Below are 26,253 nucleotides of genomic sequence, written 5' to 3' on the forward strand. Positions count from 1 at the left end.
TGATAGGAACCATTGTTACGTCCAATGTTGCTCTGGGGACATATTTAGTCAGTGCCAGTGTTGGCAACTTGGCGACTCTCTCGCTAAATCTGGCGACTTTCCAAACCCTCATGGAGACTTTTTTTGTCTAAAGCTACTAGTGACAAATCTCGCGACTTGTTCTGGTGTTGTTGGAGACTTTTGTTGTGTTTTGACTTGTTAAAGCACGTACGTTCTGCACTGTCGTGAACGAGCAGCGCAAGCTGCCGTGAGCCGCCCCAAAGCACACACAGGCGCCTCGCGCAGCAGTCCCAGCTGCAGTCAGAGCAGAGAGGAGATACTTCATCTACAGGTGTTTGCTTCATTTTGACACGAAACAAATAATAACCGTAGCTGTGTTTCAGCTGCAGGACAGCAGTGAAGGCCCAGGTATAAAATGCAAGGCCCGCTACTGATTCTAGCATATCTAGAATGATTAAAGATTCTACAATCCTTAATCTTTTCTTCTTTCCCTCCAAATGCCCCAGTAGCAGACCTTTGGATGAACTACTATGAACAATTTACAAAGAGAACAATTTACTTCAGCATAAATAGTTCACAGAAAGGTCTGTGGATCTTACTTGGCTCAAATTACTGAAAATAAGTAATTTGGTGCAGAGTGAGAGGAGCACAGCTACAGGAGCTACAGGTTAAGTGTTTTGCTCAAGGACACATCGACATGCGTCAAGCAGAGCCAGACCCAGGGATCAAACCGCTGATTGAATGACGGCCCTGCTCCACACTTAGCCACCGTTGCCCACTGCTAGTTGCCTGGCTCCTGCTGATGCGTCAAGTTAACGAAAGTTAGCCGCTATAGACCAGATGTGGTTATTCTTTTTTGTAGTATAATTCTACCATCAAATTTCAAGCAAAAATCCTCTGTAAATAACAGTAACAACATTACAAAGTTTTGCCTAAATGTTGTGTAGAATGCCCAGGGGAATTATTGATTAAATAAGAAACTGTGCTGAGAAATTGTTAAATGGCTTTGCTTTGAAAATCCTGACAGGAACCACTACTATTGTTTACTGTGAATAGCTTAATGACGGTCCCCTGCTGGCTGCAGCAGAGCTGGAGGAGAGTGAGTGGAGAAGCATCAGAGTTACGCGGGGGTGTCAGGAGTAATCCTCTCCTCTGAACACCGTATGCATTTCCAGGATGAATTTTAATGTCAGCACACAGGGCGAACAGATTTAGGGGAGACAATGCCAGTCCTGCGCTGGCACCATTTTTGAAGCCCAAGAACCGCAATTTTAGAGGCGTCCACGGACAAATCACATTAGCAGGCATCGACACCTCCAGCTCACCTCGTCGGGCGATGGAGGTCTGCCGTTAAGGGCTTGGGGGAACCGGAGTCCGTCGGAATTTCGCCAAAATTACGACGGGAATCAAATACAGCTCCCTGTCTCCCGGCAACGGGAGAGACCACCGGCCGCTCGTTATGTCTCGTGCCAAGGAGCGACTGAAAGGCGGGAATGAGACCAAGGACAGCGTCACTCTGCTGCCGTGCTTTTATTTTGTAGAGGTGAAATATTTAATCTATCTATCTATCTATCTATCTATCTATCTATCTATCTATCTATCTATCTATCAAAACCAACCAACCAAACAACCAGTCTGTCTGCCTGTCTGTCTATCTTTTTATCTGTCTATCACATCAGAGGTACAAGTGGAACTGACTGTTGTCAGGCTGCTGTCTGTTTGATATGGTTGATATGTTGCATGGTTCACTGTTCAGCTGGTCTAAGGAAGCAAGCAACCACACTGAATACCCCAATCAGGTTATGCTGCTAACAAATATGAAGTTATCATTATGGATCATATGTATACTATTGAGATGACACATAACAATGAGCCAGACGGTCTGTAATCCTGGTATGAAGCCCATGCAGTTTGAGGGCAGTGATACTGAGAATCTGTATTCACCTCGTCCCTGTTTACCCTGTTCTTCTGCAGCCAGTGACGCTGCAGTCTCAACAGGGCATCATGATTCCTCGTGTGTACGTTACAGCAATGTTGTGGGGCGGGATGCAAAGATTTATACAGCTTGATTCATGAAAGAATGCTCATCATCTGTGTATCATCCGTCAATACACCTTGATAGGAAAAGACTGAAGAGAGCCACGGTGTTCATAGACAACTGTGAATGACAACTGTCCAAATATGAACATATACTTCGATATCATGCCACACTAATGCAATTTAGACACAATTTAAACATCAGCATGATGAAATGCCCGTCCCCGTCACATCACTGTGTTCCACTGTCTCTGTCACAGCCATTGTTCCTCACCCCAGGACTACAGCTGACAGTGATGCTGCATTTAGTTCCTACGCCCCCAGACTGTGGAGCAGCCGTCCTGAAGGCTCCACAATGTGCACTTCTTTTACATTCAAAATGATTATTCACATTATTACTAGCACAGTAGTAGTTGTGGTGGTGGCCTTTAATGATGACTTTTGTTTGGACATAACCTACATTTCGATTATCATATTGGAATATGAACACAGGACACTGCATTGTCTCTGACAGGCCCTGATGAATGAGGGCTTGTTGTGATTTTGCAGTATTTTCCTAGTCAGAGAAAGTCAAAGTTCCATTACTATTGCTCTGTGTTAATTAAAGGACCATTTCAATTAGTGTCAGCCTAATTTTGATGCACCTGCCATGGACTGAATGCTTGCACATTGTATTACAGAACATAACGCAGTGGCAGCCGTGCTCCGTTCACCACTTGAATTCTCCATCTGATGATGCAGTTAACCACGGGCTGATCAGCAACAAGACAGTCATGTTTTGCCAGAATCTGCCTTCCGAATTTCTGGTTTGAAAGATTGAAATGGTAGGAATGATCAAAGGTGTTGGGGCTCTATTGAGTCCTGCTTGCTGCTGCTGAGCCCCTGCTTGCACCATCAGGTGTTGAATGTGGGGTTAGAGTGGGTTAATAGAGTCTTTGACCAACAGAGTGTACTAGCAGGTCATACTGCAACAAATACAGACAGTATCTCTTTACTTACTTACAATTAACTGAATTACCAGGCAACCTAAATTGCTGTAGTATGTATACATGAAGGCATTTATATGGTTCACAGTGACCATATCTTCCCTGATAACCTAGTCACGTCAAAAGAATGTTCAAGCCGTTAAGTATCGCATTTCCATAAAGTTGGATGACAGATAAAAAAATAAATAAAGAACGGGCCTAGTTCAGCAGAAGCTGAGATTACCTGACATTTAGTCCTTAATATAGGGCAAGCTCCAACATGACTGGTCCTTAACTTCCCATAATGCAACTCAATAGCACCTTTACAGAGTGCTGCAGAAATTAGTCCTAAAACCCCCAAATTAGTCAGCATTGTACACTTCCGGTTTCCTTGTCTCGAAGTCTATGGGATTTTTGAACAGGTTTTTGGTTAGATGCTTGAAATAAGGTCTGTGGCTAACACAAGCTTAGGAGATTCTAAGGTTTTCTTGTACAACACAAAATATGTCAGAAAATATCCCACTTGTGAATTTTTAAGTTTTTACGTGTCTTTATGAAGGTGTTTGCTAGCAAGTGACTATATGAGAATACAAAACGTCATCATCTAGTTTAGTGGTGGTGACATGATGTCATGCGATCTTGGTGTAGTTTGCTACTATAGCCTAACGTTAGCTTTTTACTTCTGGTGATTGCATTGTAGTGTTCATTTGTGAAGATTATCTTATTGAGCAAAATTCGTAAGTATCAAACGTTTGTTTACCTCATTTTCTGCAATAATCCAAAATCCGATGGAAAATCCCATTAGCTTTCTGTCGAGGGAACCAGTTCGATGCTAATTTCCAGGTTAGCCTGGACACAAATACGTCATCCCTGCAGCACTCTATTAGACCATACTGTATGTAGAACACCTTGGTCTGTGTAACTTTATATTATGATATGGATATTCATATAGTTTGGAATGTAGTGCAGTTAGTGAAAACTCAATTGAGATACCATTTACAGTGAAATAACCATATGGGAATATCTGCTTTTACCAAATCCAGTAAATAAAATATGCTACAATCCAGTATTTTGCCATAAAGCAGTTTCATTCATTGATTTGCAAAATTGCCCACAACTGTCCACCAGAGATATTAAATGGAAATCTATCTCAGTGTTAGAGATATAAAACAAATTCTGGGGGTTGACAAATTTCTATTATATCCTCCAACTCCTAGTCTTTCAGACTCCTCGGTTTGCAGTACAGACTTTGTGTTGGAATTTGGTCTCCAAGCCCAAACCTATTACGCTACAAGCTAGAAAACAATAGTAAAATGATTTTCCCCTCGATGGAATTACAATGCTTCCTAACACACCTTTCTTTGGTGTGCCACCAGGAACCACAAGGAAAACAAGAGCTAATGTTCCTGGATTGTATGTCCACCTCTGGAGTAGAAAACAATGTGTATTATATCAGTAAGCTAAACATTCTATATTGATCGTTTCATTTGGCTAACTAGAGTTGGCTAGAATTTTTGTTTTGCCGGTCCGGTACGGTGTATAGCAGGGGTGGGCAAACTTTTTGGCTCGGGGGCCACATTGAGTTTTAATATTTGACAGACCGGCCGGGCCAGTAGCAGATGAATGGAGTGTTTGTGTGAACTAATATAAATTACAAGTAAAAGCCATGACCTGAAAAGTAACTTGCATTTAATGTCAGTGGGAACAGTGTTGTTGGTCACCCTTTTTAACCAGTGCGTCAACGTTTGGTGTCAGTTTGGTTGTGGCAATTCTCAGAACAGATCTGAGGTGTTCATCAGTTAGCTGGGATCTTACACGTTATTTTGTTATCGCATTAATGCATATTTTATCATGCACTTACTTATTAAGTAGTCATTTTTGACACAGTGTTTTTAGTGTAAAGGTTAATACCTGTGGTCCTTTTAGCAGTTTGATTCTTTGATGGATCATACAAATACTTGACTGTGACATCTAACATTATCTGAGTTCTGCTCTGTAATGTCTTTCCTTGTCTCTCCCCCCTGTGTCATGGTGTGGGTACATCTCACTGGCGTCAGTAAACGTATCAGAATACCCTTATTTTATTGGCTAAACTGCATCACGTGACGTGATTTACACCGCATTGGTCGGTGTTTTTCCTGCACCGCTGAACAAGTGCTGTAAATGCTGTAAAGGAGCGTGAATAACTCCGCTGCATAAAGCAAAGGCCCGCGACCCACTGAAAACGGGTCCGCGACGAACCACCAGTTGAGAATCACTGGTCTGCAGGATCATGACGAGCGGTGAACAGCTGTTTGTGTGGAGTGTCTTCCTGTTTCCTTCACTTACATTCCCCTGGGTCCTAAGCCCCTCCCTGTACAACTTCTTATCACCTCTATGCACCAACGTACATTTATAACAAATACCACACATATTACACGGTAATCAGCGTTGCATATGTGTCTGCCTCTATCGGTGCATCTCCGGTCTGTCTTTGTTCATCCTGCATCGCTCTGTTCTGTTCTTTAATGTAACGTAAGTGGAGCGACGGAGCCTCTCCCAGCTGTTAGCAGACTGTTGTGCTAGCAAGCAGGCTCCCGAGCGAGCTGTACCCAGCATGCAGTTTGGCGGTGACATTTTATAAATGTACAATTATTAGTGTTACAAATTGTTTATGTGTCACAGACTGTTGTGTGCTGTGGTGTTTTTCTCTGTTAAAGAGCATTAGTTGTGGGTTGTTAATTGTTGTGTTATAAAGTTATGACCATGACTGGGGTTCCCTCTCAATACATATAAGAGAACTAGCGCTGACCGCTGTGGGTTAGCAGCAAATAATACATTTAGCTGCCTGTTGAAAGCAGACAGCAGTTGTTTTGGCTATACACCGGTATGTGTGAATAATTCATATCATACGGGAAGATAAAACCGGTATACTGCCCAGCCTTAGTCTTTATTATAGTTTGGACAATTTTGTACCAATATTTGACGGGCCGGATTAAAAAGCCCAACGGGCCGTATCTGGCCCGCGGGCCGTAGTTTGCCCATGCCTGGTGTATAGGCTTAAACCGGTTTGATTTGATTTAACCGGTATTTGTCGTTATACCACCTTCTGGCTAATTAACAATCTGTGCCATCGGTGTCACAGTTTTATTTTTTTTCATTATTAATGAGCAATATGACAACGTGACATAATATCATGCGTATAAACAAGTAAAAGCAGCTGTGTGCTTATCGTTATCGATCAAAAGAGAGTAAGAGAATGTGATCAACGTTTTGGACTCTCTTTCCCAATGTAAGTCTATGGGGGAAAGTACTTTTGGGCCCAGTGGCGGCACGTGATGCACCAGGAAGTTGTAATTCCACACTTTGGCCAATATATAAAATTTGATTCAAATCTCTGCACTCTTCTGCGTGGCTGAAGGGGTTATCCCCAAAGTTAGAAACAGCTTCGGCCCAGGCTCTCTTAAGGTGGGCTGACCTTTAAGGTGGACCACCTATTCTCATTCTAGTGGCTGGCTGCTCCTCCGAGTTTTGGTGGACTGGCTGCTGAATCAAGTGCAACACCTAGTAGTAACATTTTGTATACCGGTCTGGTCTGGTCTGGTGTTTGACTTCATCTCAAACTGGTTTGACATTTTTTACAAGGCCTAACTCTATTGCTAACACTTTCCTGTATTTTAAGCTACAACCCACTCTATGTAGCTACGTGATGAGATTAGAGTAGGTCGATTTAGCAGGAACTTGTAGAGTATGCTTCTATTGCCTTCACTGTGCGTGTAGGTGCACAGCTATGCATTGAGTGAAACACATTCAAGGTTGAAGACAGCAGATGGCCAACAAATGGAATGATGACTTTATTAAGAATCATAAAATATTCCATAAACAAGAGATAGACCAAAGGTCTGGTAAAAATGAGTAACAAGGAAACTGGATTCAGTACAGACCAGTTGTCAAATTAGTTGCGTTGTGCTTCATGCCAGGAAGACAAAGTATTACATAGGAAGCACAGCACAGTAAATATTCATATACAGGAGCGAAATACTTATCAGGGATATACATATCCCAACAGTATTTCAGCAGTTACTCAGTGCGTCAGTGGTAATCTGCTTTAGACAAACTAAATAAACAAACTGTCACTGAACAGCTGATCGGGTAAGGCTTAGACAAAGGCATGTTGGGGAGTTAATAAAAGATTTGTGTCAATATTTGCTTGGAAACATCTGACAAAAGGCTGTATATATGCTAACAATGTCAGGCAAGCTGGGAGGCCCATGAGCCTAAACATCAGGAATGTTTTTAAAATGCCTTTTTAAGAGGCGTTTTAAACTAAAATGTGTTCTACAAGTTGTTAACTCCTTTAAGGAATAACTCATTGTGTAGGTTGTGTTCATAATGTTAAAGGGAGAGAGAGTGTGTGTGACTGACGTCAGTATGAAGTTAGCATTAACATTATAGCAGTTTAGGCTATTTGGCATTTGAAGAAATGCCACAAATGCTCAAGAGCCAAACAGTGATTCGTGGGTCGCGGGACGCGTATTTTTTACTAATTAAAGTGAAGGGGGTTAGCCCCAAAGTTAGCCCCAACTTCGGCCCGGGCTCACTTAAGGTGGACTGACCTAAAAACAAGACACCTGGCCGCCAGGACTAACAACCTTTTTACCGGAAACCGTGAACAGCAGCTGCAATAGGGGCGGTCACTGTGCTAGCAACAGAACACCCAACTGAAGTCAACTGCTGGTGGCAGAATAACTGTACGTGTTTGGTTATAGTATAAGATGTGCTAGTGGGGGTGAAGTTGTGCCCTATTGCCGCCCATTCAAAATACAGAACACTGATGTCACTGGGTGACAGGTGCAGCCGTATCCGCTCTCTGTTTGGAAGCACCTTTCCTGTCTCGTTTGATATTTAGATGACATAATTTAATTGTGTGGCTATCCTGAGTTGTATTCATGAATGAGCAGAAACTGCAGCAGCAAGCAGGGAAGAGAAGTGGAACTGGAGTTTCTGGTAAGTTTGGAACTCAAACTCTCCTGCCACATACAGAGTTGTTTCTTGACGTTATAGCCAATGTAGGTCAGGGACTTGTGGCTATAAGACTGCAAAACCAAAACCAGTGGTCAAAGAAAGCTTGTGCAGTGGGATGGAGGGTAGAAAGAACCCTGTCATTCTTCTCCCACTCCACACCGCTTGGCCAGTGTGAAAACCAGTTGGCGGTTGGCAGATTCGCGGTTCAATCCCGCCTCCTCCGGTCCAGTGTGAATGGGTAAAGGTTGACATGCAGTGTGCCCACCAAGCAGGCGTCGTGTGTGGACGTACAAAACAGGTTGATCTCTTGTCTTGTTGGCCAGATATCCAGTGACGTCCAGAATTAGTTGATGAATGATGTTTCGACAAAAAGATGAAGAAGCCTTTAGTTAAAACTCTTTATCCAGGTTGTGCGATATACATCGGACATGCTCATGTATCATTACAGAGTCCGCCTGATGTGTTGGTATGGAGTGTGTTTCCCTGTCTACTGCTCACTGCGGGCCAGTTTCCAAACCAATCTTCGAATGGAGAATAGGATCAAACTGTGATCCGACCAAGCTATAGGCAATCCTGTATATTAAGTGTTAGGCACACTGAATAATGGATGAATGACTAATGAGGAAAAAGCCTGTTGGCACGTAGTTTTGCAGATTTTATGCTTATCTTGAAATGTTGCCATGTTAACTGTAAACAGAGCGCGTGATCAAGGATAGTTTCAGCTTGGCCTCTTTTTTGCAGAATTAACAATTTTGTGAAGTATGGCAAGATCCCAAAATTGCACATCAGTATCTATATGAGTGTTTGGTGAAAGGCTGAAATTTCTTGGCTTTTAGTTAAAAAAGCAATTTGAATCTATCATAAATATTGTTCTCCTTATTCTCCCTGACTGAGCTGCTCTGTTTCTCCTACATTTTCTATCTCACACACTGTCACACCATCCTACCCACCAACTGGCTGCTAGGCAACATGGCCCTCTGAATGGGGTGTATTTTTACATCTGTGTGTTCAGGGCTAGAGACGTTAAGAGGAGAAAAACATCCCTACTGCAGCCTGGTTTCATCTGTGTGCACAGTGGCTACGAAGGCTTTGGTTGACTATGGGTCTCGAAAATGATCATTATTGTACTCCCTTCATCAGATATGCATGATATAGTACACACCGGGGGATTTACATCCCAAAGGTTTATAATTGCGCCAGTGACAGCCGTGGCTGGAGGAATTATGTTTTCTGGTTATCCATCCGCCTGTCCGTCTGGTCCATTATAATGAACACGATATCCCGGGAATGCCTGGAGGGAATTTTCTCAAGTTTGGCACCATTGTCCCCATGGACCGAAGGATGAACTCATTTGAATTTGGTGATCAAAGGTAAAAGGTCACTCTGACCTTACAAAGCTACTCCGTCTAGCTGTCAGAGTTACCACTATCACTAACTGCTGTCCCTGAATATATATTATCTAGGTAGGTCTTTATTCACTGTTACAATCATTAAAAAGTGGAAGCAGCATGTGTTTGCATTCAGTATACCTTCAGTAGCTAGGGTAGCAAAGAAAAGCTAACGCTAGTTAATGTGTTCTCTGCTAATATTAGCTCCACAGGTTTTTAGGTAGAAACGTAACAATTCAGAAAGGTATATCTCCTTCCAACCTCTCCAAGTTAGGGTTAGAGTATCACTCAGTGGTGGGCCGTCAGGGCCAGCAAAGCCTTCTCTGCTGGCCCTGACAGAATCACAAAGTTATAGCTATTTTATAGTTTAATTATTTTTCATAAATACACTACATGTATTCTTAATATTTTTCCTATTAGCTTCTTATCTCATTGCACAGCTACTGTCTTCCTCAATTGCTCTGCTTCCAGCGCAGCTTGTTTTAAGTAGAGCTTTTATCCAATCAGATTTCCCCTCTATGCTGTCGCTAAGTAAAAAAATCTGCCTGGAGGCCTTCAGAATTGCAAGTGAATCCCTTTGCAGTTTAAGTGAATGGGGACGATATTGTTGATTGTCATAGTCTTCAACCAATCAGATTTTTAGTTTGACATGTTGGGCGTATTCTTTGACATGCCAGAGCATTCTCGGTAGCCTACAAGTACAACATCATTAACGTGCAGCTTGATTGGTCAGTGGGCTAGCGTGACTGTTGTGGAACTAGCTATCTAGTAGAAAGAGTTCAAGGTATAATATCTACTGCCTCCATCAAGCGGACATTTTCAGCCCTCAAATGCATTAAAAACGTATTCAAGAAATACAACTGGGGAGGCTCGATTGTCATCACTGGCGTCCATGAATCGAGAAGGACTTCTTACTGGAACTAAAACACACGGATGTTCTGTACGACCGTGTCATTAAACTCTTTGTAATCAAAGAAAGGAGGATGGACTTTGTCTTTAAGTGAACAGCAGCTTTGGTAAGTGAACTGCTTTTGTATTTTTACATCTGCAGTAGCGTTACTACTGTGTTCATTTTTCTATCGTGTCGTGTTTATGATATGGTTAATATTGTTCCCTCTGATGTGAATAATATTTGAATGGTGCTCTTGAGTGTGTGGATGAATGCGTGTTTTAGCGCTGCAGTTTTGCTGGAATGTGCAGAGGCCTGTTGAGTCGTGTTATTTGGGTTTTATGTTATTCTACATACGTTGTTGTCATATCAATATATGTGACTGGTTCTTGTGAGTTTGTTCTTGTCATTAATTACGTTAATTACGTTGATTTTGACTATATGCATTGTCCGTTAATGACGAAGCATCCCGTCATGCGCGTATGTATCTGCACTCTGCAGTTAGTGTATTTGTAGGTGTTGAGCTTCATGTAACATTTTATTTCACTTGTCAAACGTTGCAGTGTTATGTGAATGTGTTTTTTACACGAAACAAATAATAATCCGTAGCTGTGGCGTCATAATGAGGTTATTAGGAGGTGGTTCAACTGTAGTAGGACAGACCTGAAGGCCCACACAGGAAAAACGGGAGAGTAATTTTTCCGGAGTTACTATTATTTTCCACTGAAGGAGTCATATTTAATCATTTTGGAGTGTAATTACTTCCAGTAGCCAGTAGAGTGTGAGTAAATATTCAGAATAAAATCTATTGGAGTAAAACAGCGTGACCACGCCCACAACGGTTCCTTAAGTTTAGTTTCTGCCGCCATGACACCTCTTGCTACGCTGGAATGAGCTGACGTTTTATGGTACGGAAGAGCTGAAGTGAGAAACAGAAGACGGCATTTGAAATAGCATGTCAGGTAAGGTCATTCTTTTTGGTTAACTTCATGTGTGTAAGGTACATTTTGTAGCAACATACAACGTTAGGTTAGCTGAAGCTAACCTAACGTTACTTCACGATTTGCATTGTCAGATATGAGCCGTAGCTTCTGATTGTTCGCGTTACCAGATGCTAACGTTAGCTTCTAACTTTTTCACATAGTCACAGTCAAACGTTAGCTTCTAACATATTAACATCAATTCGCAAAATATTTGGTGGTTTATGGACATATTAACGTCGACGCACCTGGATTAAAGTCTCAATAAAGTAGTATTAGCTATCATCAGTAGCCAGCGGACTTCACTGAGCAGGTGCACGTGTGTTTTATTCTGTGTAGAGTACTGATAGAGGGACCGTCTTTTGCTGCAGTTAGTTGGTGCAACAGGTACATTTTACTGTGAAAATGTAGACGGACCGTTACAATTTGCAGTTTGTTGGCGCTAACATGTGAATTTTACTCTGAAAAGGGCTGTTAACGACTGTTTTAAGCGGACTGTTTCTAGCTGCGTTTGTTGGCGCTAACAAGTGTATTTTACTCTGAAACGAGCTCTGTAGATGGACTGTGTTTCGCTGCAGTTCGTCAGCACCCTGGTCGATGCAACATGTGTGTTGTACTTTGAAAAAAATGCACTTCACTCTGTTGACTGCTAAAACTAGCTGGGCTTGACATTGGGCCACCCGCGAAGTGCGGGTAGAATTCGGCAGCATAAGCTGATTGGTCTGTTGCACTGTGGCATGCTAGAGACGGCCAAGTCGGAGACAACCAGGTGAAGGAGACATTGTTCAAGATGAGACAACTCGTTACATTTCTGTTACTGTGATGCTGGAGTGACGCGAATTGGCGATGGCGCGATTCAAGCGAATGAACAGGTCCCTTTAGTACAGTGTAATAAAGACATGCTTAAAATGTCCCTCGTTTTTATAATGAAATAGTTTACCCCTGTGGAGACATTAGTCCATGCATCATGTCTTTCTAATGTTAGCTTACTATGGTATTACTAATGTTGGCAGTTACACTGGTTCTGTACATTTAATTGGAGTTGTAACTGTTAAAAATACTGAATTGTTGGCTGTTTCTGATAATGAAACTAATTCAATTTTTTTGTCATGAAGGATGCAGGCTGTAAGAGTGAAGTACAGAGATCGTCAGAAGTACATTTGTTATGAGGGGCAACTAACCTTCAAATCATTTGTGGATTGTGGTGAGTGAAAAATATTGCACACACCAACCTGTGGAACAATATACTTGGGATGTCAGTCTATGTTTTGCATAACTGAAAGTCTTTTCCCTGGAATAGCAAAGGTCTGCATGGAATACTAAGTCAGTTTTGGGATTACAATGTTCAAGTAAAGATGGCCTTCTGATTTCTGTCTGTTATGTTTTTCTGCAAATACACAACCGATTCATCACTAAGCTTGTCCCTTGGTATTTTGTCTTCAGTTGCCAAGAAATTTGACCTTCCAACCTTGGACTTAAAAGTCTATGATGAATCAAAGACCGAAGTTGATGAGGAGGTGTTTGAGTTTCTACTAAAGAAACAAGACATTGGTGTGCTGGAGATTTGTCTACCCCAAGACCCAAATCTTGAGGGTTAGTTACTTATTAGCTTGTAACTTCATATTTATCTGTACGGCTTGGTCAATCTAACATGTTTTGAATATGCAAGACAATTGAATATATCTGAGTTTTTTTTTTTTTTTTTAACTTATTTAGATATTTTGAAATCATCTCTGCTCACCCTTTCCACCATTTCTGGAACTGTTGTGGGCATGATACAATGTGAAATATTTGCATTCCTCTAGTAATAATGGATGTGTGCACTTATATTGTGTTATAGTCACAATGTTAATCACGTTAGTTAAATGTTAATGTTTTCTAGATTCTTTGAGCTCCCCTTCATGCTGCTCCTTTGCAAGCTTCAGTGGAGACAATGAGAGGGACTCGGACGACACCACTATATTGCAGCATAGTCCTGCTACAAGACAAAGAGATGAGGGAAGTCATCTAGCTCAGGTAAGCTCTGCAGTTTCCCTTGCATCCTTTCTGAAGGTTTAAAAAAATGCCAAGGTTGAATGGTAAATGGCTGAATAACTGAAGTTGTAAAATGATGGCCATTCTGTTTTATAATACTTGATGTGTCATTATTGTTTTACACGTTTCATTGTGTTAGTTTTTGTTCTTCCCACTTAGATGATTGAAGACATCCTGAAGAACAAACCTGGAGGAGAAAGGATCATGAATGAGTATGCCCGAACAAAAAGCCTAACAGATGCCAGAAGACGTGATATGGTCAAGATATTGGTCGCACATATGACAAGTGAACATGGGTATGTTGTCATGTTATTATTACATACCTGCACTCCTAATACACATTTTTGTCTTGAATTGACACAGTACAACACCCCTCTTTTAGCAGGTGGAATTTACACATCAATACTTTTGATTGGAGCACATATAGTAAAGTCTGTGTGTTTGTGTGTAGGACAAGTCCTTCAAAGCGCGTTAAAGAGGACTACGCAAGGGGCATCACTACCTTGTACCCATACCTGGCCGATCCTAGGAGCAAGTTTGGCTATGTAAGTACATTAAAACGTCTAACCTATTTACTTTTCACTTGCTTGGAATGTAAATATTTCAACTGCTGTTTTACAGATGGGTAGTGTTTTTATTTCAAATAAAGATCTGTAAACATTACTGCATGGCAACAAGGGCTGTCACTTTTTGAACATTCGTTCGAATGTAATTAACATTCAAACTCTAATGACCCATTTGAATTAAAAATTTACAGTCTATATCCACAGCTGACTGTTTAACGTAGTTTACTTTGTCACCCAACAGAGGGCGCTCTAACGTATTGCGTGTCATATAATATTTGTTCGAGTGTAATTTTTGGAAAAGGTGACAGCCCTAATGGCCACCATCTCTGCCTTCCCCCGTAAGTTCAACTCTGGTGGTGTTAAAGCCCAGTTTACTTTCGCACCGCAAGGGTTAGACCATTAACAAGACACAACACTAACCGTGTAATACAATAACATCTGTTTTTCAAAATAACTCATTAAAAATAAAGGCCTCATCACAATACTAGGAAATATGATAGTTTTAGGGGAAAGATGAAACTATTTCAACTTGTTCAATCAAACTGAATAACCCTTTTTACTTTAGGAGCATTATTACAATGCAGAAGATGGGAGTGGGTATCTGGCATGGAGACTGAAATTTGTTCAGAAGGTAGCATCAGAGGGAAAAAAGAAGACCTGCAGTGAGTCACAAACACTAACAGGTATGTGTGAAGTCTAATTCATATTACATGATGAGGGAATAATCATGTAATATATATGTCCTATTTTTCTTCTGGAGACGTAAGTGCCTGCATGGCCATCCTTGCAGAGTTTTCCAAGCCTTGTTTCTTATATCTTAGGACACAATATCGTATACTAACCCAGTAATTGATAAAAGTTCCACCACTATTACAGGTGGTCCAAAAGCAGAAAGAGAGGCATTCAGAGTGGAAAACGGGCTAACTACAGAAAGCCTGTGCTGCGAGGCCATTGCGCTTATGAAGCATACAGCTGATGAAGCAACTGTGAAGGAGAAGATGAAGCAGACCTTTACCTATCGCCAAGACATGGTTCATGACCCAGTGAAGTCCTCTGAACTATTCTCAGCGTTTCCAAGATTCCTGGACATAGCAGGACTGGTATGTGAACATTCTACTGCCACTGTCATGACAATATTATTTCTGTTCTACAATAGCCTGGGTAGGGCTGTAAGATCTGTCATGACCATGGTGCTACACCATAATGTTTACTGTTCTGACCAATTCTATCTTGTCTGCAGATTGACCAAGACTTTGGTCTGATGTTTGGTGATGCTGCTGCTACAAAGTTCCTGGAGAGGTGGCCTACTATCTACAAACAGAAAGTCCTCGAACAAAGCCGTGGCCTCACACAGACAGCCGATCTTCAAGACCTGGTTCAAAATGCTGAATGCACAACAGACGTGGAAAATGGTATGCTAAAAGTAAAGGATCATAGTTATGGAAGAGAGAATTGTTTTTGAATGAAAAATGGATTGACTGTTAGCTTGTAGTAAATGCTTGTTTATGAATTTTTACTTCCAGGATGGGACAGTGACATGTCATCCATTTTGGTTCTTGTCCACCTTCTACCACCATCACCACATGGCCGCAAGAGACCAGGAAAACTCTCAGCCAGACAAGCCAGTGACCGTCTTGTGAAATTCATTAAGGTGAGGTTAGAGTTCAATTAAACTGGAAAATCTTCACTGTTCTGTCCCCTTTTCTAAACCTTTCAATCCCCTTTTTAAGATTATGGTCAAATAATGGTAAGATCATGTATATCTGTATTTGAAAGACATTTCCTTAAACTGATTAATTTTATAGCTGACTAATTAATTATCTTTTCTGTCACAGACTGGGACGAGCATCCAGGGGCATCTGGACGGCATCGTGGAAAGCCTTCAACCATACCTGCTAGCTGTGGGGACCCAGAAGAGTCTGATTCACAAATACTTCATTGTGATTGACAAGCATACAATACCTTGTAAGTCACCAAACACACTTGCCTGTTTTGATGAGCTTTTCAAAGCTCATTTTGTCTTTGGTACTTCGTACAACCAGGATCTGGTAAATGTGTACAACTTCTTGCAAACCACGATCTTTGAAATCGATGTTGATACCACTAAGGTGAATCCAAGGGTTGCAGAGTTGAGGGCTCGGATGCTGCATTGAGTTGATACGAAGATGTTTTGTTTTATGAGCATTTTAATGCATATAAAGTTGTGTGCACAAAAGACGGACCTCATGTAGTTGATGTGAAAGAGATTTTCTGTTACAAAGCATTTGATGTACAAATGTCATACAGGTGTGATGACGCAAGTTTGTTTATTGTGCCATACTGTTTCCTATGATGTCATAGTGAAAAGGCCAAAATGTTATTTTTCCTTTTTCAGAGGTCCAAAATGTATTCTGTAAAATATGTATGGATACATTGCACATTTGTTATAAAAATAATAAATTGTGCTTTGGTAAATACTGATATCTGATTTATTTAACTTGTTGGGTTTAATGATAACCTTCTCACAGGTTTTAATCATAATTTAGTTCTATATGGAGTGTAATTTAGTTCTATATGGAGTGTAATTTAGTTCTATATGGAGTGTAATTTAGTTCTATATCGAGTGGAATTTAACTCTATATCGAGTGGAATATAACTCTATATCGAGTGGAATATAACTCTAAATTGAGTAAAATGGCAGTAGAGTTGTTTTCATTTTATGCTACATAGAGTAAATTATCATCACGTAGAGTTAAATACAAACACTGAATAGAGTAAAAAATACTCTGAATTATTAACTCTGAGGCAAGAGTAGATTTTACTCTATATAGACTGGGACCAAATGTTATATTTTATTGAGTAAAATTTTTTTCAATTTGAGTAAAATTTACTCTGACAAATTTACTGTGCAGGTATAAAACACACGGCCCGCCACTGGTATCACTATTACACAACATTTAACCATGACTAGCTCCAAATCCAGTAAACCAGCCTAAAAATATTTATTTTCATTCCTAAAAAGCAAATCACAGGAGGCCTCAATATGCTTCAAAATTCTGTATATGGGTTAGATGACCAAGGCGGTGTTTGGTTTCCGGTTCGTAACCTCTACCTCTTCTACTCGGTTTACTGGGGGATTACATCCATGCAAACCTCTAGCGCCAACTTCTGAGGGTATTTGCTACAAACTAGTTGACGGAAATTACCTCATTTTGTATTTCATTTTGTTCATTTTTTGGCAATATTTCTAAAGTTTGCTTTAAAATTTGCTTAACAAATGACATCAAACCTATCTTTGATACATCTGTTAATTTCTTATTGGCTGACACGTTACAGATATATCAGTGATAATTGTCCATTATATTGGGCTCCTATGTTAAACAGTATGTAACATACTGACAGTGTCACCTCTGAGGATTGATTTGGTCAGGGACAATGATGATTCAGTATTCTAAATTCACCTTGAGGATTCAGTGTTAGAGATATTGATGTTTTGATAAATGTATTGATGACATGGATCAACCTGATAACAGCAGGGAAGTCTGCTGTATTATTGAATGCTTTTCTGTTGGCTTGTTGTTGGTGCAAACATCTGCTGCCCCACTTCCAGGGTAGCTTCCCACGAGCTTCAGTTTTTAATGTGTTTATTTCAGAAAGGGTTTTTTACCTTTCCCTGCCCTCTCTAAAAAGTTAGTTTCACATGCTAACTATGCAAAATGCTATTTAGATGCAGATTTTAAAGGGTGTTATATTTCCATGAAGAAATGATAAGTATGAAGTTCTCCCCCAGACTTTTCACAGCCAGAGTATTGAAAATCTCGCAGGTGGGTGAGCAGCTCCTTAGGGCAGTTAGCAGGTACTATTGACTGACACCCATTAAATTGTTTTTGTAAACCCTCCTACACTAAATGATTTGTTTCATTTCTCACCCGGAATAAATACAGAAATGATTTCTCCAGGCAGGGAATCATCAATATAATGTTTTAGAAAAAGAAAAAATCTGTACCAATGTACCAGCATATTATTCTAACCCTAGGTTACAGATTGGGATTTTGAGAAAAGTGAATAATTGTAATGCACTGAACTACTGAATATAATGATGGCTATCATGATGTCATATGTGATTGGTTAAATATGGTGGCAGACATTCAGGAGCATTTGGGCTTCCTTGTGATTGTTATCCTTTAAATCAAGCTCATGGCTCTATGGATGGCCATGTCTGTTGTGTCCATCACTTTGGTCCAGATTGAAATATCTCAACTATTGGATGGATTGCAATAAAATGTTGTACATTTATGTTCCAAGGAGGATGAATTACTTTGATGGTCTCTCCTTTATAATTTTGAGTGAAATATCTGACAACTATTGAATGGATTGCCATGACATTTGGTATGGACGTGCTTGTTCCACATAATAATTTGTGATAACTTTAATGAACCTCCATTTTTTCAACATGTCAACATTTGCAACTGAGTGTTCCTCAGCCATGAATGTAAAGCGGACTTACATTTTAGATATTTATTATTAGTAATTTTCCACTCCATGAAAACACTTTCAATGCATTTCTCTTGGCCATAGTGTTAGAAAATGTGGGCTAACACTTAATCGACATGGGGAGCAGCTGATTTTTCAGCAAGTTTACAAGAGGTATTCGTGTCATATCTTGTCTGACCTGTTTTCAGTTTATTTCTCCCCACAAAAGCTATCCTTCAAAAATATATAATGCAACACTCTTAGCTTTGTCCATGATACAAGACAGGCAACCAGGGAAGAAAAGAAGTTATTCAACTGGTACTTAAACTTTAACTTAGGCGTTCTCTCTTGAAGCATAACCAAACAATAGTTTTCTTTATAAATTAATGTAGCAATGTTTGTTTTAATTTTTACTAGTTTATTCAATAAAGTGTCAGAAAATAGGAGCTGGATTCTCGCAATATCAAAACATCAAACAAGAAGTTTCACTCAATAGTGCTTATCTAGTCCTACGATGACTCTTACGTCCTACACTTTAATACTACATGTCACACCCATCATACACTGATGGCAGGGGTTAAGTGTCTTGTCCAAGTATATATCGACATTGACTCGAGCAGAGGACCGAACCCCCGCTCCTCTGATTGAAGGACGACCCGTTCTATCACTGAGCCCCCTAAATCCATCTTGTCAGGCTTCAAGTAATGCGTTTGTGTCCGAACCACAGTGTTTCAGACCAATCAGTGTCCTTCGAGGAGTAATTCTGGCAGCTATGGGCGGGATTTAGGTGTGTGTGACGACACGGAGAGGCAATAGCATCAGTTATATCAGAACTTGAGTATTTCTTCATTGAACAAAGAGCAAAGAACGACACGGACGCTCTTCTCCCTATTAACCAACTGACTTCACTGGTAGTCCATTGATTGGTTGCCCCGTTGGTTAGACAATGATGGACAGATGGTTCATCCAATTACCTGCCAAGTATTTTTTCAACCCCAACAAAGCAAAAAGCACTATTTATTACAGAGCAACTTCTCCTGAGCATATTTTCAAAAATATCTTTTAAACTCACATCCTTTGCAAATGATGTCCCTTGATGAACATTTCTTGGAAAGGATTGGGAGCAGTCTTCCTCACATTTATTTGATGCTAATGCTTTTCATCAAGCTTGGCATTATCTTGAATATGTTCTGAAACACAGATTAAAGTGCAGTGAGTAAAATGATTTCTGCTCGTTTGCAGTGTGAATGATTGGCCTTGTACAAAGAGTTGTTCCTGTAACGGGTGTGGTAAGGACCCACGAGCAGTACGACAGACACACTGGATGGAATCAAAGCTTTATTTTCCTCTGGACACACAACAGGTAACAGTCTTTGAATAGCACCGATGGATAATCCCACACGGTGGAACGACAAGGGAGAAGGCAGACAGAACCCCGAGGAAACAGCGGCAGGATCTCGTGGTCGGGGACAGAAGACTGTGAATTACCGGGGGAGAGGCGAGGCGGATAAGTCCAAAACAGGCAGGGTCGGTAACGGGAAATCAGTCGGAGGGTAAACACTGGAAGGTCTGTCATGAATGCGGAGAACGATCTGGCAGTGAGTGTGTGTGTGACTGGGGGCTAAATAGTGGATGCAGCAGAGTGAGCAGGTGAGAGTGATGAGCTGATGAGGTGGGTGTGACTAGCAGGTGCACTGAATAAGCTGGTTAGGTGAGTGAGCGACAGAAAAACAGGATAGTAGTGTCAGAGCTGTGACAGTTCCATTCTATTTGGTTTTGTTAATCTTCTGTCTGCAGGTTTGTGTCTTTGTGTGGCTTACCTGACAAGTAATGGTTAATAAGAGCAAAGAGAGGAGTGTTATTCCTCTTGACCGTCTGTCATTCACACCCTTTAGTACAAAGCTTTGGTCAAAATCTTTGAGAGCAACAAACCATTTACCTCCATCTATTCCTGCATGTTTGTGTCTGTATTTTTGTGCGTATTGTAGCCATAACTGGTAGTGGTGTAATGGGCCGTGGTTGATCCATGATCCGTGCGAATCCCCCCTCACGGTTCGGCACGCACATGAAGCACAGAATTATTACATTGACACTTGAATAAATACAGCTGTTTGAAAACGATGCCTTTACAGCATTATAAAATATATATTACGGAGGGACATGTTTCACTTCATAACATTAGCTCAAAGTAGCTTATATTAAAACTTTTCAAGATTTAGTTTTTATCAATAAAAATACAATCTTTTATTTCCTAATCATTTGAACTGTGTGCAAATAATCACTATAGATGACTACAACAAAGTAAAAGGATAACACTTAGAACCTTTGATGGTTTACTGACTTCAGAGTGGTTTTGAGACGGTGGAGTATTGTAGACCAGCTGCTATAATCAACAAAAACAATCTGTTTTTGCCAATATTGATCATCAAAGGATGGCAATTTGTATCGACGGCAATAAAAGCATGATCGGGGTTCTCCAAAAGTTATATTCGCTCTTTTTTTGTGCTGATCCGATTTGTCACTCAAAACCGTGATACGATCCGAACCGTGAGTGTTATGAGCCATTGCACCCCTAAAAACGGGAGTTAACTGAGGTATCTAGTCACTGTTGTTCAGCCTCTGATATGATATACTGTGTATGGTGTTTAAATCATAAAACACCATGGTTAAATATTGAAGGGTTCTAATGGCCACTAGTTTCTGACCCGACTCCCTGATGGATCAGAAAACTTTCTGTTGCTGCCAATAAACAATTAAATTAAATGTATTTACACAGAGTTAAATCATAACATAAGTTACCTCGAGAAACCTTTCATGTAGAGCTGGTCTAAACCGTACTCTATAATTTACAGAGACCCAACATTCCCCCATTGGCAAACGTTGGGTGACAGTGGCAAGAAAAAAGGTTAATATTTGACAAAATATATAAATACAACTCGACTATATTTTTAAAACTATTTTCTCACTTATATTGTGTTGTTGTTTCTTTACTGCAGCTCCCTATCCTGGCCTCCTCTGTTGTCAGTCTTTATTTCCTGGAGCTGACGGATATATTCCAGCCGGTGCATTCTGGGTACAGTTGCAATGACCGCAGTCTGTCTCTGCCCTACATCCTGCCCAGACAGGAAGTCTGCACACTGCCTCTGCTCTTCAGCTTGGCCTTCGCCGCTCCCACCGCAACAGTAAGTCATCACCCCCACACTGGACCTCACATTAATATCTACGAACCGAAGGCTTACGAACCGAACAATACGTTTGAATAATACTAGTGCATTTGGAAAATGCAGAAGCTTAAATTGTGGGAAATATAATCGGTGGAGCTACTGCACTCAACCTGGCAACCCACCCAGCATAACAGACAACGTGCTGCCACCACGGAAGAAAAACATTGTACACGACACGTGTGTTCTGGTAGGCTATACTAAACTAGCTTAGCAGGAAAACAACACGCATAAACTCACGCTACAAGCACACATGCTACAAACTCTCCCCGCAGCGTTTAGCTGTTCCCTACTGATTCAAACAAGGCTAAAGCAATCGCCACACAATCCCCATTTCTCCAGACCATAATTCCTGCTTTGTAAAAGAAAACAAAAGCCCAAACAGAGAATCAAATGTCCGACCCTAACCCCGCGATGACGGCATGCTTCGTCAAAATTAATGTAATTAACACAAAGAACTAACTCAGAAGAACCAGTCACATATATTTCTATGACAACAAAGCAACAAATCAATCCAGAAAACTGCGGCGCTAAAACACGTATTCATCCGCACACTGAAGAGCACGAGCCATTCAAATATTATTCACATCAGAGGGAACAATATTAACCATATCATAAAAACGACACGACAGACAAATGAACACAGTAGTAACGCTACTGCAAAAACACAAAAGCAGTTCACTTACCACAGCTGCTGTTGACTTAAAGACAAAGTCCATCCTCCTTTCTTTGATTACAAAGAGTTTAATGACGCGGTTGAACAGAACATCGGTGCGGTTCAGTTCCAGCCAGAGGTCCTCCTGCGAACGTGTTCGTTGAGTTATTGATCCATTTGGGTCTCAGCAAAAGTTTTCAAAAACACCGTAGCTTGTAAGTGTCGTGTCGTGCTATGGTGTCTTGTTGCTGCCTTGGTTAGCCACCTCAGGTTAGTAAATCTAGCATAGCTCCAAACACCAAGACGCTCACTCGCAAATAGAACTCATTCTTAGCCATAAAATGTGTAACGCTTCTCCGACGCTGTCAGCCAGGAATACCATTCGTACAAATCCTTTTCCTGGCTGGGTCAGGGCTGCTAGCTGTGGGGTTGGCCGACCTTTTCTTACAGCTTTTCTGGAAATGTCCTTCAGAAAGGCATTGCCAGTAACTCCCAAATCTGTTTCTCCTCCTTCAGCCATTGAGTGTTAAAAAAACAAAGCCATACCAAGCAAAAGGCTAAAAATATCATGTCAATGTCATAACTTCTTATATCTTTCAACATGGAATCTTACTACTACTAAGTTCTGCTAGCTAGCTTTCAGCTTCACAACAGTGCCGCTAGCCCACTGACCAATCACGGCGCACGTTAATGCTGAGCTGCACGTTAATGCTTACGTACTTGTAGGCCACGTAGGAAGCTCTGACATGTCAAAGAATACGCCCAACATGTCAAACTATAGATCTGATTGGTTGAAGACTATGACAATCAACAATATCCCCCATTCACTCAAACTGCAAAGGCTTCCTAGAGCACCTCAGGCCTCTCTCCTTACATAGAGACATAGGGGCGGAATCTGATTGGATAAAAGCTCTACTTAAAGCAAGCTAATGTTAAAAATAATTAGAATACATGTAGTGTATTTATGAAAAATTATGAAATTATAAAATAGCTATAACTTTGTGATTCTGTTTAGGCCAGCAGAGAAGGCTTAGCTGGCCCTGACGGCCCACCACTGGATTATACATGTAGAGAGGAGCTGTTGTGGGAGGTAACAGAAAAACGCAAACATAAAAAACTTCAAATGCCATTTAAATAGTTTGACGACTTCAAAAAGATTGCAGAATCTAGTATACAAGTGTGTTAAACTTGTATTCTCTCTACTGGCCATCAGGGGGTGACTCCTCTGGTTGTATAGAAGTCAGATTGTACAGAAGTCTCTGAGAAAATTACCCTACTTAAACATCGTATACATGAGTTTATGGTTATACTTTTTAGTTTAAAGTCTTCTTCAATACAGCATGGTATTCATTTCGTAAATTATGGTCCATTTAGAGCAGGGGTCTCAAACTCATTTTCACTCTGGGCCACATCAGCATCACGGTCGCCACAAAGGGCCGGTTGTAAATGTAACTACTCGTAACATATTGGTAAATAACTCTCTGCATTTGATTATTGTTTATTCAAGTGTAAAAATAAATGTAAAATATATTTAAGCACATTTGTTATTATAACTTAAATCCTTTTAATTTAGGGTTAATAAACCCACATTACTCTATCAAAGATCAAACTATTAAAGAAAATAGCAAACACAAATATCAAACACAAGTTATTACAATAACTTTGTTCAAAGCTTAAAATCCTTTCAAGGGTGCGTTTGCACAATCCCACGTGAAGTATTTCATGTGTTTTAAAGCCAGTTTAAAGTAGTCTTCAATGTACTCACAATACATTTCCATGTCAAATGTACAGTAACCAGCCAAAGAGCTGCTTCTGTGACTGTGTTTAAGTATCTCATAATTTTGACTTTCAATCTCATCATTTTGACTTTCTATCTCAGAATTATGACTTTCTATCATAGTTATGACTTTCTATCTCATAACTTCGACTTTCTATCTCATAATTTCGACTATGGGGATATTTTTATTATCAAGTCTAACTTGAACTTAAAATTAAATATTATTATTTTTTTTAACTTTTTTTTTTTTTTTTTTGCTGGCGGATTCGCGGGCCACATAAAATGACGTGGCGGGAGTTTGAGACCCCTGATTTAGAGTCAAATAGACCATAAAGGAAGGTATGCTTCAGGGCAGGGTTACCTTGTGATTGACAGGTCGTTACCAGAGCCATATACTGCGTGTCTACTGCGGCGCGTGTCCAAATAGGTCACTTCAGTTTTGTAGTGACTGATTCCTGTAACTAGCCACTCGGCTGGGTGCGGGAGAAGATCGTGTTTTCGTACTCGCTTCGACATAAAGTTTCCAGGCTTTTCGTATCTTTGGGTGAGGTTCCCATTTAATTAGAGTTCACAATTTACAATACAACTTGATATCACTTAGCTTCCTAGTCTCCCTCTGGTGTGTCTGGTTTTGCGGTAAAAACCGTGCAATCTCCCCGTCACCCATGCATCATCACCTGTCTGTTGCACCTGTGCCCCATATATTAATTACCTGCCACACTAACCCACACTGCCACCCGTGGTCAACCTGAGGTAGGCTCCCAATATACATTTATAATACCCAGACCTAACTAATGGCTCCTACAAGTTTACTTGTTGCAAAAACCAAGATGGCCATGGACTCGGCAACGGGTGACGTCCTGACGACTATGTCTACTTCTTATATACAGGCTATGATCAAGCTACAGTGCTAGCACAACAACCATTGCCACCTTTCCCATCATCATGACGGTGCCATAAGTCTTTTTGCCATTTTCTGGTATGTGTGATGAGATGACCCAGCAGCACAGACAGTAACATCACAGCCTCTCAAAACCACATGTGTCAATGAGGGAAGAGGACATAAAGTCTGTCACAACTGCACGTCCAATATAAGTTGTTGAGGAACAACCTTAAAAAAACTTGGAATACCTAACTTAATCAGACACTTATTATATTGTAATTCATTCCCATCATGCTGCTCAGAGTAATCACAGTGAGCGGCTCATCTGCCAATAGCACTGAGCTAAACAGCTAATGGAGATTTTGTTAGTGACCACTGGTAGACAGACACTTGACTGGTAGACAGACAGTTGACTGGTAGACAGACACTTGACCGGTAGACAGACAGTTGAGTGGTAGACAGACAGTTGACCGGTAGACAGACACTTGACCGGTAGACAGACAGTTGCTTGGTAGACAGACAGTTGACCGGTAGACAGACACTTGACCGGTAGACAGACAGTTGACCGGTAGACAGACACTTGACCGGTAGACAGACAGTTGCTTGGTAGACAGACAGTTGAGTATCAGCATTTGTTTATTTATTTATTTATTTTTCAGGGACAATGCACACCAATCAACAGTTGAACTGTAAGCGAGCCAGAGTTAGCCAGAGAGGCTAATTTACATCTGCTGTCCCCGGCCAGATGTTTCAAGGCAGCCTAATATAACAAAATCTCAAATGGAAACGGAATTAAAATTCATAGACAAACGGACAGCAACGTATAGACAAAATCAATACAAAAGAAAAGTGTACGACATTAAAGCAGAGCAGACATAACAGGCTGCAGCATGCGTCACGCAGAACAGACCCACCTACAGGACAAGCACATATACAGTATAACACTGAAGCACATAACATACACATCAAAAAATGGAAAATAGCAACACTGAACAAGAGAAATGCACATATAGGCGAAACAAGCAGGCAGGACAGAGCACATCAATGCTTGCACGCCTGATTGGCAACAAGCCATTCCTTAAGGTTATGCTTGAATGATTTGTACGTGTTTTGTGTGCGTATGTGTGGTGGCAGAGCATTCCACGAGTGAGCTGCCGTCACAGAGAATGTAGATTTACTAAACGAGCTTGACCTTTGTGAAATGACACAATCACCTCTTGCAGCAGATCTAGTGAGTCTGCTGCTTTGAGTGCTTTGTTTAATAAAATCACTAAGTGGAGGCGGGGCCATACCATGTCAAATTTTAAAAACCAGACACACATCAGTGAATTTAATGATGTTTTCCCAACTCAGGATATGGTGTTTGGTGAGAATATTGCAGTGATGGTGACTTTTGGTTTTT

General features: G+C 40.7%; 1 protein-coding gene across 1 annotated transcript in view; it reads left to right on the forward strand.

Annotated features, from left to right (window-relative positions):
- The first annotated feature begins 1,459 nt into the window (after positions 1-1,459).
- Positions 1,460-26,253, forward strand: part of LOC142933750 (phospholipid phosphatase-related protein type 4-like) — a 54,783-nt gene continuing 29,989 nt past the window's right edge. Inside the window, exons 1-2 of the mRNA XM_076077968.1 lie at positions 1,460-1,543; positions 21,312-21,497. Of these exons, the coding sequence (XP_075934083.1) occupies positions 1,460-1,543; positions 21,312-21,497 (270 nt within the window). The remainder of the gene's footprint in view (positions 1,544-21,311; positions 21,498-26,253) is intronic.

This window comes from Anarhichas minor, unplaced genomic scaffold, assembly GCF_050575085.1.
Source record: "Anarhichas minor isolate MPS153535 unplaced genomic scaffold, ASM5057508v1 ptg000006l, whole genome shotgun sequence".
NCBI lineage: Eukaryota > Metazoa > Chordata > Actinopteri > Perciformes > Anarhichadidae > Anarhichas > Anarhichas minor.